A 13,718-nucleotide genomic window follows, 5' to 3' on the forward strand; every position below is an offset into this window, starting at 1 on the left:
AAGATCGGGGAAGTCTTTCATTTTCCCATTTTTGCGAAGAAAGGAAAAATAGGTTCTATAAAAATTTTTCCAAAATTTTGGCAATTATTTTAAATACATTTTTGGAGGTGTTTTAATACTTTCTTTGGTTGGAAAAGTTCATGCAAGCCAAATTCAAAAATTCTATAGAGTGTCTTGGAAACTCTTATTTTACACATCCCAGGACTGTTCTAGCCCAGCCGGATTTCTACACCATGGAAATAGAAAATATTAAGCTGTAAAATAACAGGTAGGCTTTCAGGTGGTTGACAAGGTTGGAATTAAGTTACCAGCAAGCAAGACACTTGTCAAAGCTGCACTTCGGGTTGGTCGGTTCCCATCCCTCCTGTCCTCCCCCACTCTCAAAGCCAGGACTGTGGTGGGGAGGGAGCAAGATGGGCGAGGTCAAGATTCTCTTCCACCGGTTTTCCGTTCAGCGCCACGCACCTGCCGCCCCTACCTGCACTGTCTCAGCCAACTTTCCGCGGGCCGCCTCGCCCTTGTGGGCGAGGGGCGCACCTGACCCACCAGCCTCCAGATTGCGGGGACCAGGATGGGGGACGAACCCGCCGCCTAGAGCACGCTTTTTATTTTTTTTAAAGTCTGTCTTCCTGAGGAGTTGGATTTGGCGGACTATGCTCTTTGAAATACTATATTGGAAACCTCACACATTAAAAAAAAATTTTTTTTTTAAATTGCAAACCTGCCGGGTTCACTCGGCAGCAGTCAAGCAGGCCCGAGGCGGAGTCCCCTCCCTCCCACCGCTCCCGTTTTCCTCCTTCCCGCCCCCTCCTCTAGCCCGGAGCCCCACTCGCGGGAGCCGCCCCCTCCTGGGCGCCCACATGGTTCCTCCCAGCTGCCGTGTGAATGGGCCGACCTCCGGATTCCGCGGAGGGGGCGGCGGGAAGAGGCCGTGCCCGGCCCCGGCGGCCGCCACCCCCGCTCCGCGGCGGCCCACGCCGGGATCTGCGTCACTCGGCCGCGCGTGGGCGGGAGCCGGAGCGGCGAATGTAGCAAGAGCGGAATCTCCCAATGTGACAGCGCGCCGGGGGTGGAGGTGGCGGAGGCGGGTGGGGGAGGGGGCGGGGAGGGTGCAGCGTGCAGGGGAGGGGAGGGGAGGGGAGGGGAGGGGAGGGAGGAGGAGGAGGGAGGGGGGGGAGGAGGAGGAGGAGGGAGGGCGCGGCGGGGGAGGCGCTCCCGCCGCCGCCGCCGCCTCGCGCCCGAGCCCGGAGGAGCCGCAGCCGCCGCCGCGGCCGAGCGAGCGCCGTCGGGGCAGACGGGCGGAGAGGAGCGGCGGGTCGGAGCTGGGAGGGGGGAGCTGGAGAGCGCGCCCACCACTTTCCCTTTCCCCCTCGATGGGAGCGGGGGCGTCCTGGCCGCCGCAGCAGTCTGTGGAGGGAGAGCCGGGGGCCGCCACTTCGGAATCGGGGCTGAGCAGCCTTCGGGGGAGAGCGCGCCAACACCGCTGGCCGAGTACGTACCAACTCGCCGTCCGCCCACTGCCGGACGCGTTTGCGCTCGTGCAGCCCCGGGCGCACTTGGGGCGGCGGAGGCGCCGCGCGAGCGCTGGGGGGTGGGGAAGGCGAGCGTCCAGGGCAGTGGGCCCCGCGCAGCCGCCGCCAGGAGGAGGGGCGTCGGCGGGCTCTGTGGGCGAATCCCGGAGCAGTTCGGTGCGCAGGGACCGCGGGGAGACGACGAGCGAGGCTGCGGGCCTGACTCGTGAGGCTCCCCTCCGAGAAAGCCGGGGGTGCCGAGTCCCTTCCAGCCCGCCTGGGGTGGTCGCGCCGCGCGCGGAGCAATGGTGGGGTTGCGTGGTAGGTGCGCGCGCGCCTACCTTCCACTAAGGCGGAATCTTTTTGTTTGTTTGTTTACTTTATAAAAGTGGTGTGCTTACAGTCTTAATTTTCGTTCTGGGTATCCTCACCCTCCGAAGGTAGTTTTTAAAAGCGGAAGGAGAGTTTTGCATGGAAGGGGCTTGCAGAAACTCGGCACCGAGGTACAGGGAAGCGAGAGACTCATTGTGCTCGCTAAGGCTGAGTGTGGAATTTGCAAACACACGTGGAACACACAAGCCTTGGATGCAGAGGTGTGTGACCTTATTCATGGAAAACATTGTAGGTGCTATCAAATGTTTATGGTCTGCAACCTCAGGGTTTACAAGGCTTAAGGATATGAAACTACGCTTGCAGTAAGCCTAAATACGATTTTGGGGAAAAGAATAATTGAGTAGGAATAATCATTTGTAGGATCTGCAGCTGGTGATCTGGAGGAATCCTTGACTAGCATATACTTCTCTCTCACTCTGTGAGATCGTGGAAGCATACAAAATTTGGAGGTTGCTGTCAATTTAAATTTTCATCCGAAAGAGTTCACCTGCCACTCACTACCAGTTGGTTTGCCAGTGATGTGTCTGCAAACTTGCAAAACTTAAGGAGTGCAAAGATCAGAAGCTGAAAGGGAAAATTTCTGATCTTGTTTAAAAATATTTTGGCAGTTTTAATAGGTTATGTTAGATTGCATAGGAACAGAGGAATGGAATTTAAAATAGATTAGTCACGTAGGAAATGCTAGGCTGTGTTGTTAGAAAAGTGTGCACGAAGTGATTTACCTTCTTAGAGTTTCACTTTTTTGAAAATTTCTCCCTGTAAAACAGCAAATTATGACATGCCATAATTTGAGTGTGAGTTTTAAGGAGAAATACTGGGAGAAGATGCATAGGATTTACTGTATCTATTTTGGGTGGAGGCTAATGTCTTCCTGAAGACTTAAAAGAGCTGTTTCTAATCTAAGTGCCAGTAAAGTGGCTCTTAGGTCTCCGGTATCCTTTTCCCTCCATTTTTTTGGTATTATTTAAGACATTTAATATTGTCTTTTCATTTTTAAAAATTACGTGTCCTTACAGGTTAACGTGCATGTAAGGGTTCTCATGAGAATTTATAGATTTATCTGGCAAGGTCAGCCTTCCTTATTCCTATTTGGGAATTAGATATTGGAGAATTAGATCTTGAAAGAAAATAATTTCAAGGAACCATCAGAAGGTTTCTTGTTTCCATTTTATTCTAGCACCGTGCACAAAAAGTTAATATGCCATCTTGGTACTAGAAAAAATTTTTCCTTGGCTCTGGTGATTTCCTGTTATATGTGAATATCAGTAATAAAAGAATAAAAACGTTGAGGTACTGTAGATTTTTATTTTATTTCATTCTGTCTTCTGATTAAAATGAAGAAAGCCTTAGGAATACAGTAGCTGATATAAGGAAATGTAATGAGCTTCTATATCTAATAAATAACTTTCTATATTTAATAAATACTTTATATCTTGTCTTATTTCAGAATTGGTAAAATTGAATAATCTCAGCTAAGTTAATTTAAATTTTTTGTGTGTGTGAGTAGTAAATAACTTCTTTTGCTGTATATAGGAAAGTTAATAGATTTTAATTCTTGTTTAGAGAATCAGTTAAAGCATTAGATATTTTCTTTTAATCCTACTTTAAGATATTAGTTTGCTATTAAGGATTTTGGGGGTTTGCACTATGGATTCTTTGAATGAAGAAATTACATATATTACAAAATGGGGGAGACCTTTAAAGAATTTATTGCATGAATTTTAAATATTTAAAGCAAAAGATGGTTGGATGGAAGTAGGTCGGGTTTTTGTGTTTGTTGACCTAGACTCTGCCCTAAGATTAAGGCCATATCTATTCCATTAATAAATCCAGTTGTTTTTGTTTGTGCTATTCATGTGCATTATTGAAAATGAAAGCTCTCTAAAAATTACCTTTAAATGTGAAGCTGTATTCTGGATACCACAGAACTGTAATATATTTTGTTATGTTTCTTGAAAATGATATTAAGGAATAAATAATACCCACTCAAGCATAATATAAGCTTGCTAGCCCCATTGCTTTGGACTTCATTTTACCTGCTTCTTTCATTTCGTTTTAGTAGAGTGAAGAATTACTATATTAAGTGCAAATTTCCTTTCTGATCTGACATGTTCAATAACTAGTACAATAGAATACACTCTTAAACTTAATGATGGAACAAGTGGGAAATTAGAAAAATTATATTGGGGAAGAACTGTAGTAATCCTCATCTTGTCAGATTTCTTACAGCTAAAACATACCATTAAGCTCTCAAATAGTTTGTCATTTCTCAATACATTGTATTTAGGGGCCTTGCATATTAATTTAAACAGTATGTTAATTTTATCATTTTTAAGGAGAAATTTTTGGAAAAGATAAGATATATATTGTATACAGTGTGCTTACTACATGATCAGAGGGCGTTTAATGTTTGATGAATGACTTCTTGGTTGAAGAATTTCCAGCCATATTATTTGTACTGGTATTTACCAATGGTATTGTAGTTAAGTTAATGTAGTTATTAAGTGCAAAATAAATCTAGTTTACTTTTTTCTTATTTTGATAAATTTAAACTTGAACTTTCATTAAAATTTCAAGGAGTCTGTAAGAATTTTTTTCCAGCATCATTCAAAATTCAGATAAGAATCAATAGAGAAAAACATTATGAGTTTTTCAAATTGCCATTAATTCATTAGAAACTAATGTTTAATTCATAGATATGACAGTAATAAGATCCAAAAATATCTTGATTTAAAATATGTCACTGAATACTTACTAACATGCCCCTGGGTAAATTGTTTGGTACTTGAAACATGTACACAGGGGTTGACTACCTAGGTGCCAGGTCGGCAAACTCATTAGTCAGCAGAGCCAAACATCAACAGTACAGTGATTGAAATTTCTTTTGAGAGCCAAATTTTTAAAATTTAAACTATATAGGTAGGTACATTCCTTATCGAACTAGCCCGTGGTATTTTGTGGAAGAGCCACACTCGAGGGTCCAAAGAGCCTCGTGTGGCTTGCGAGCCGCAGTTTACCAGCCAGGAACCTGGGCCAGTGTCGCAATCTTAAATCATCCATAATGTAACTAAACTGCATTTCATTATTTTAGCTTGAGCTCTAGGACTAGGGTAGAAGTGAGAAGAATTCATTTCCTGGGCCTAAGGCTCATCCTTCCTTAAGCCAAATTCTTTTCATAATGAGCCTTTTCAGTTTCAGCCTTTAAGTGTGCCCATTGCTCCCTTCTCCCCAGGCCTTCCGTCCGCCCTCTCCCAGACTTGGTGGTACTTCAGGGGCTTGAAAGGTAGTATCTGCCCTCACTCTCCCGTTCCCTCCTTGCCGTTTCCCGTCCCTGTCTTCCACTCTGTTAGTGTGCACCCGATCTCATCGAGATGTGACGGGGAAAACAGTTTGGTGGAACTAATTCACCTTAATCTGTAAATGACTCATAAGCTAACTCTTCCCAAGATTTTTTTTTTTTTTTACATTTTTTATAAGTCTGTAAGAGGTTGCTGTTAATCTCGATAGTTTTTAAGTAAAATTTTCAGGCTGGGTTGGGAGGAAGGAATTTATAGTTCTCTGCATAAGTAAGCCAGATCTTCCTGGGATTCTGATTTCTCCCTACTCGTGGCAGAGTGTCTCTGGGAAGCGATAGGTTTTATAAAAGTGTGTGTATACACATGTTATTTGTGTATGTATATGTGTGTGTATAGATACAGATATGAAATCTATATAAAATATATATATATATGTATTTCCTCTATCATGAGGATTTAGGAGTAGTGATTATGAATCCACTTGAATATAATGATTTATAAGATTGATATTATTTGGGGATAGCTTATACTGCATTTTAATTTATACGAACACTAAGGAAAAAGACCTAGGATCTTTCATGACTAAAATTGGCTTCTTAAAATACTGGTTGGGGCTGGACTAACACATGATTTATACATAACACTAAGCACGCGTAGTTCCTATGTTTGGGAGAGCATCCTTTGATCTCTTGGGAAAATACCTATGTTCTGGGAACTCACCATATAGCTTTATAAGAAAGAGGACGTATAAAGCAGTGGTCCCCAACCCCTGGGCCGTGGACCGGTACCAGTCCGTGGGCCATTTGGTACCGGTCCGCAGAGAAAGAATAAATAACTTACGTTATTTCCGTTTTATTTCTATTTAAGTCTGAACGATGTTTTGTTTTTAAAAAATGACCAGATTCCCTCTGTTACATCCGTCTTAAGACTCACTCTTGATGCTTGTCTCGGTCACGTGATACATTTATCCGTTCCCACCGTAAAGGCCGGTCCGTGAAAATATAAATATTTTCTGACATTAAACCGGTCCATGGCCCCAAAAAGGTTGGGGACCACTGGTATAAAGAATGAGAGAAGGAAGAGGATTGTAGGTAAAGTTGCAGGGTATGCTGTTATTAGGTTGGTAATTCACTGGGACAGGAAGGCATCCCCTTTGGAATCTGAAAGGAGGTGGCTAATCAGATTCTGACTTGAACGTTGCGTTTAATATGAGAGCAGCCACTATAGAGATGTTGTTGAACACCATGCTAGGAATAAAGGGGGATAAAAGATGAATGAGACCTAGTTCCTACCCTCAGGGAGCTTATAACCTAACAATAACTCCTGCTTAGTTCTTGAACCACAAGGCAGCCCCTAATATGGCTGTGGGAAACAAAACTTGGCTGACATTCTCCAAGCTGGGATGTGGGCATTTAGGGTAGGACAGAGGTCCTTAGTGGTCAATAGTGAAAAGAACTGTTCCTTCAATCCTGCCTCTCTTCCAAGCTTCAGCCTGCAGCGTGGCTCTCAAAACTCTGGAAATAGCTACTGAGTTATCTCTGGCATCTCTTTAACCTCTCTGCAGCTTGACATCAGATATTGAAAGGCTTCTTACCTAAACTTTGTTGTCTTCCTTTGGCAGTTCTTTGCAAAACTTGAGTTCCAAAGCTTTAAATTAGAACTCTTTGTTATTGTTTTTCTATATTCTCCCTTGATGATCACATCCACTCCCAAGTTTCAGTTATCACCTCGAGCAGCAGACTAACCTCCAAATTGCTAAGTGTAGCTTGGATCAGTGGTTCACGGGTCAGGGCCATGAGGTACTGCAAAATATTCTCAAATCCACATACACACCAAGCACTGGTTATGGAAGATGCCTCTCAGACATGTCCATTTTTCAAATGAAAAGTAAATAAATACTTTATGACTTAATAAAATATAAACTAAAAAAAAATCAATAAAAATTAAGCCTTGGCTGGATAGCTTAGTTGGTTGGAGCCTCATCCATGAGCACAAAAGTTGCTGGTTAGATTCCTGGTCAGGGTACAGACAAGAGCAGCTGGATGTTCCTGTCTCTCTGCCTCTAAATAAACAAACAAACAAAAAACAAACAAATTCATTTAAAGTGTAACTGCCCTGGCCAGATAGCTTGGTTGGTTGGAGTATCATCCGGAAGCACAGAGGTTGCCCATTTGATCCCTGGTCAGGCACACACAGGAACAGCTTGATGTTCCTGTCTGTCTGTCTGTCTGTCTGTCTCCCTCCCTCCCTCCCCCCTTCCTCTCTCACTAAAATCAATAAATAAAAAGTTTAAAATAAATACATCCCATATGGCATTGCCAACTTTAATTTCCTAAAGTAGGGGTGCGACTCTTGACTCACCTGTGCAGATTTCCCCTTTGGGTAGAGAAAGAAATTCAAACTGCTCGCATAGGCATCCCAGACACACACCTACCTTCCCAGCTCTCTCTGGTCCCTGCCACGCCCCTCTGCTCCTACTGACCAGATACACTGTGTGGACATTCCTCAGATGTGCCTCCTGCTTCTCTGACCCCATGCCAGACCTCCTCATTCCCTCACATTTCCAGGGCCTTATTCAAAAAGCCTCTCCCACACCCCCAGCTACAGGTGTCCTCTCCCTTCTCCAAACCCCATAGTACATTTTCTTCCTCATTTTTCACTCATTCAACTTTGCCAGTTACTGAGCCAGTCCCGAGGATACAGAGGAAAGATGGTCCTTCGCGGAGAATTACATAAGAGGGAGGAGACAGACAAGGAAACAGACACATAAGCACTGTGATAAATGTATGCTCAGTGATACACATGGAGTCACGGAACAGCTGAGTAGATTTACTGTACTGGCCACCTGTGTATGATGTGTTAGGATTCCTTTATATTTACTTCAGGTTGGAGAGGTGCAGCTGGAAGCTTTCTCTGATTTATTTGACCTTCATGTTGAAGCATGAATAGAGTTTGTAAAAACAGAAAATCTCATCTCATAAAAATTTTATTTTAAATTAAATAAAATTAATGTATGAAGTGGTGTTTAAATGATCACCACGTGCTTTTGTAGGAGACTGAAACATTCTCCTAATGCGGAAGCATAGGGAGAAGGCTCCTTTCCCAGCAGTGAGTGTGGGCCGTCGGAAGGCCCCCTGGGACTCGACAGTTCACTTGGTTATCTTTCGTTTGGTATCTTTGGAAATTACACTTGGTCCTGTCAGTCCTTAGAGAGAGATTATAATCGTGACTACTATGCTCACCTGGACATGAGCATTTTATCTTAGGAACTAGGGAATTTCCTTTATTTATGGTTAAAGACGAGAAAGGGTAAACAGTTGCAGTGTGGTAATTGCCAGTAGGGGGCAGGTATGGGGGTATAAATGGTGATGGATGGAGACTTGTCTTGGGGTGTTGAACACACAATACAATGTACAGATGATGTGTTGTAGAATTGCACTCCTGAAACCTGTGTAATTTTATTAGCCAGTGTTACCCCAATAATTCAATAAAAAAGAAAAATGAAAGGAAAAAATGAAAATCAATTATTTTGTAAAATCATTGTCTTACAATAAAACCTAAGTTTGGATCTTTAGTTTTTTTTTTTGTTTCCTTTTAAAAATTTGTCTAACGTGTATATATATATGGTTTTTTTTTCTTATTGCTCATAAAAAGATTCTAAAACTATTCTAGATTTTCTCAGTTTTCTCTATTTCATAATTTGAGGGAGTACATATGAAGATATAATTGATGATATCATAAACCTTGCCAAGTTATAGCCCTCTTATCCTCTTATAAAAAGATTTTGTGCATGTGTGCATGCACATAGGTGTGTAAATGTATTTTTTTGTATGCTCCTTTTTTTGTGACAGAGACAGAGAGAGACAGACAGATAGGGACAGACAGGAAGGAAGAGAGATGAGAAGCATCAATTTTTCATTGCAACACCTTAGTTGTTCATTGATTGCTTTCTCATATGTGCCTTGCGGGGGGGGGGGGTGGCTACAGCAGACAGAGTGACCCCTTGCTCAAGCCAGTGACCTTGGCTCAAGCTGGTGAGCTTTGCTCAAACCAGATGAGCTCGCACTCAAGCTGGCAACCTCGGGGTTTCGAACCTGGGTCGTCTGTGTCCCAGTCGGTTGTTGTGAGCACTGCACCACTGCCTGGTTAGGCTGTATGCTCTTGAGTTGATAGCCTGTGGAGCTTATTGCAGTACGTGTATGATGAGAAAGGACGTTTCTTTTCTTGTACCTTAGATACTTTCTAATAGCCTTTCTTTTGGGTTTTATGGTAAAAAAAACACCCAATTTAACTTGTGTCTGTAACTCCTGACATTTGTGTTTTTGTGGGTTGGTTTCCAGCTGGGAGAGAGACTCGCTCCCTGGAGAGGCACCCCTGGAGGGGAGGACACGTGGTTCATCCTGTGGGTGATTTAGGAGATGGAAGAATGTTGTCCAGAGGACGGAGGCGGCACGATCATGAAAATGACCTTAACTTAGAGATGATCACAACATACAGGAGTTTGAGGGGCCCAGCGGGTATACTAAATAGAGACCTTCTAGTGTAGTTTGCCAAATTTGTCAAATCCTGGGAGTTTCATGAGAAGACATAACTCAGAAACCTGGAAAATTGTATTTTCAAAAGCACACCAAGTGATTTCCTGGCTGTTCATAGACTCTACTGGACTCCAGTTCAGTGTATTTTATGTCTCCCAGAAAGTCATCAGTTCACCTGGCAATACTCTTATAAAATAAAAAGCCTTAAAGTTTGAGGCGGTCACTAGTTGATCAAAGCAAATCGTGGATGACAACAGAGGTTCCGGGAGATGGGGCTTCCCACAAGTCAGTCCTTAGGGTGGTAGGGAGATGCATTCTCTTTGGATTGGAAGATGAAGACTAGAACTGTATGCAGCATTCTGATTGATGGCATAAAGCTGAGGTCCCAGATTTGGTCTCCTGGCCTTCAGGGATGTTCCTAATATTCTATCCCCCAGTCAATGATTGCCCCATACTATTTTGAATTGAGAGCGGAGCTTCCATTTTCCTCTGATGTGTGTTTTTTTTCTTCGACCTTCTGTAATTTTCTCCATAGAGGGCTACAGGTCCTTTTAATCCTAAGAGGGTGCATTATTACAAGGTTTTTTCTCTTAAATGAAAGTGCCTGGCCAACTCCTTTGTATGTGGGAGGTCTCCAAGCAACTGTGAATAACTTTTAAAGGCTGCCGGGAGGTCAAGAAGTACTTTGCTGGGTCTTGTTCTTTTTCTTTAAAGGTAGGCTTCTGTGTCTGGCTTAGGCTCTAAAATTTGTTTCTTCTGTGGGTCTATCTTAGGCTCTCTGTTGCTTCTTTGGGGGGCTCTCTCATCCTCCCTGGTTTCATCCTCTCTCCCCTTACACTCACTTAGACTCCAGTCCTGTGCCATAAAGTGCAATGTGTTCAAAAGGGAATCTCATCCTGATTTGTCTGTGTCCCCAATGCCTTTAACAGTTCTGGATCTCACATGTGTAATCCCACAGGCATCTGTTACTTTTTCCTTCCTGGAACCATGGAAAGTGTCAAAAATGGGAACCGTTTTTTCTCCTTCATCTTTTATTACCTAAATGATCACCAAGTCTTGTCATTTATTTGTTTGAATTTTTCCTGCCTCTCTTTTTCTCGGTTCCTGATATATTACCTTCTGTCTTCTCACCTTCATACTGAAAGCTATCCTTCTCCACCCGCCAGGCTCATGTTGCTATTTTTTTCTTGACAACATGGGAATAACTGTACCTATCTTGCAGGGCTGTGGTGAGGATGAGACATAATGTAATATCATATTGTCTAGCGCAAAATAAGTATTCAGCAAATGGTAGAATAATATAGTTCTTACCTCCTTCTGTCTTGATTATCTCTTACTTCATGTCCATGAACCACGGAAGCAGCAAATGCAGTTAGAAATATGGGATAGAGAGCCCTGTGAGCCTTGGGTTATGTCCCTGAACTTCTGCTTAACTACTTGTGAGAGAGATCTCACACAAACTACTTTATATATATTTTGTGTGTGTGTGTGTGACAGAGAGAGACAGAGAGAGGAACAGATAGGGATAAACAGACAGGAAGGGAGAGAGATATGAGAAGCATCAATTCTTTGTTGTGGTTCCTTGGACTCCTTAGTTGTTCATTGATTGCTTTCTCATATGTACCTTGACCAGGGAACTATAGCAGAGCGAATGACCCCTTGCTCAAGCCAAGGACCTTGGGCACAAGCCAGTGACCTTGGGCTTCAAGCTAGCGACCTTTGGGCTCAACCCAGTGACCCTGTGCTCAAGGTGGTGAGTCCACTCTCAAGCCAGTGGGCTTGGGGTTTTGAACCTTAGTCCTCTGTGTCCCAGTCTGACGCTCTATCCACTGCGCCACTGACTGGTCAGGCACTTACTATCTTTGAGTCTTTATATTTTTCTCTTTAAAGTAGAAACAGTTCTAGTGATCACTAGGATTGTTAGATGAGTACAATGAGATAACTTACATGCAGAGCATGATTCCTGAACAGTTAGTTGCTATACTAATGTTTCTCATTTTTGTTCTTCTCATGCTGCATTCTTAAATCCTGTAGTGTCTAACAAATACTAGGTTTAAAAAGTTTGGGGCAGGCCCTGGCCGGTTTGCTCAGTGGTAGAGCGTCAGCCTGGCATGCAGGAGTCCCAGGTTCAATTCCTGGCCAGGGCACACAGGATAAGCGCCCATCTGCTTCTCCACCCCTCCTTCCTCTCTGCTCTCTCTTCCCCTCCCACAGCCAAGGCTCCATTGGAGCAAAGTTGGCCCGGGCGCTGAGGATGGCTCTATGGCCTCTGCCTCAGGTGCTAGAGTGGCTCTGATTGCAATAGAGCGATGCCCCAGATGGGCAGAGCATCGCCCCCTAGTAGGCATGCTGGGTGGATCCTGGTCGGGCGCATGCGGGACTCTGTCTGACTGCCTCCCCGTTTCCAACTTCAGAAAAATACAAAAAAAAAGTTTGGGGTACATGTGATGAATATTTCCTCTCTTCTCTTTACAGGTTAAGCACATCTACAGTAATGGCTGCGGCCTTACCCAGGACCCTGGGGGAGTTGCAACTGTACAGAATATTACAAAAAGCCAATCTGCTTTCTTATTTTGATGCCTTTATCCAACAAGGTGGTGATGATGTCCAGCAACTCTGTGAAGCTGGAGAAGAGGAATTCTTGGAAATCATGGCCCTTGTGGGCATGGCTAGCAAGCCCCTCCATGTTAGGAGGCTGCAGAAGGCTTTGAGAGACTGGGTTACAAACCCTGGCCTTTTCAATCAGCCGCTGACTTCCCTGCCTGTTAGTAGCATACCCATCTATAAATTGCCAGAGGGGTCACCAACGTGGCTGGGAATATCCTGTAACAGTTATGAAAGGAATAGCAGTGCCCGGGAACCTCATGTCAAAGTCCCCAAGTGTGCGGCCATCACCTGTGTGCAGAGCTTGGGACAGGGGAAATCCGATGTGGTGGGGAGCCTGGCACTGCAAGGTCTTGGTGAGTCCAGACTCTGGCAAGGCCACCATGCCACCGAGAGCGAGCACAGCCTCTCCCCAGCGGACCTCGGCTCCCCAGCCTCGCCAAAGGAAAGCAGCGAGGCTCTGGATGCTGCCGCTGCGCTCTCGGTAGCCGAGTGTGTGGAGCGAATGGCCTCCACGCTGCCGAAAAGTGACTTGAACGAAGCGAAAGAGCTGCTGAAAACCAACAAGAAGTTGGCCAAAATGATCGGTCACATCTTTGAGATGAGCGATGATGACCCACACAAAGAGGAAGAAATTCGAAAATACAGTGCAATATATGGCAGGTTTGACTCGAAGAGGAAGGATGGGAAGCATCTCACGCTTCATGAGGTAAAAAACCCACTTTTTTCTCTGTCTGGATGGGGCATGTTGTGTTCCTTAGAGTAAAGTTTGGTAATAGTTTGCATCTGAGGAGGTAATTTACCTGAAAGAGAGAGGTATTGAAAACATTTAGGTCTTAGCAAAATAGAAGTCTTTTATGAAAATAGACCATTTTTATTGTTAGGGTAGTTTTATGTTGAACTCAAACACATTATACTTTGAAACTACATTGTAGGATGATTTAAAAAATGTCAGACTTTTAAAACAGTGAAAGTATAAGGTCTTTGCAATTACAGGGCAGTTTGTTTTTTAATTAAGGGATCAAATAGGATTTTAAATATAACCATTTATTTAAAAAACATTTTGTAGACATTATTTTAGAAAAAAATAATTTATAGAAAGAACCAGAACTTAAAAATAATTTTTAGGTAGCAGAGAATGCAAGGTTATATTAGATAAATTTTGGAAGAATTATGATAACTTTGGTTTTATTTATTTGGATTTATGTTGTTTTGGTTTGACGTTTTTGGCATTAAAATTCTTTGTTTTACCTTCATAGCACTCTATCCAGAAATATTCTTCTTAAGTGTAAAAATGCATATATATCTCATTTGCACTTACTCTTTTTTGTCCATGTGGCCAACACATCTTTAAGATTTAGCTCCAGCATAACCTTATC

At 43.4% G+C, this 13,718-nt stretch overlaps 1 protein-coding gene across 4 annotated transcripts in view; it reads left to right on the forward strand.

The window, feature by feature from the left end:
- The first annotated feature begins 1,196 nt into the window (after positions 1-1,196).
- NAB1 (NGFI-A binding protein 1) overlaps positions 1,197-13,718 on the forward strand; it is a 49,332-nt gene continuing 36,810 nt past the window's right edge. The window contains exons 1-2 of one of the 4 annotated variants that reach the window (XM_066346232.1): positions 1,197-1,491; positions 12,211-13,048. In XM_066346232.1, coding sequence (XP_066202329.1) covers positions 12,230-13,048 — 819 coding nt within the window. In that variant the 5' untranslated portion in view covers positions 1,197-1,491; positions 12,211-12,229. Of the gene's footprint in view, positions 1,492-1,709; positions 1,833-1,865; positions 2,105-12,210; positions 13,049-13,718 lie in introns of those variants that run through there. The other 3 variants (XM_066346233.1, XM_066346231.1, XM_066346230.1) reach the window with 3 other exon arrangements.

The sequence above is a fragment of the Saccopteryx leptura genome, chromosome 7 (assembly GCF_036850995.1).
Source record: "Saccopteryx leptura isolate mSacLep1 chromosome 7, mSacLep1_pri_phased_curated, whole genome shotgun sequence".
Taxonomy (NCBI): Eukaryota; Metazoa; Chordata; class Mammalia; order Chiroptera; family Emballonuridae; genus Saccopteryx; species Saccopteryx leptura.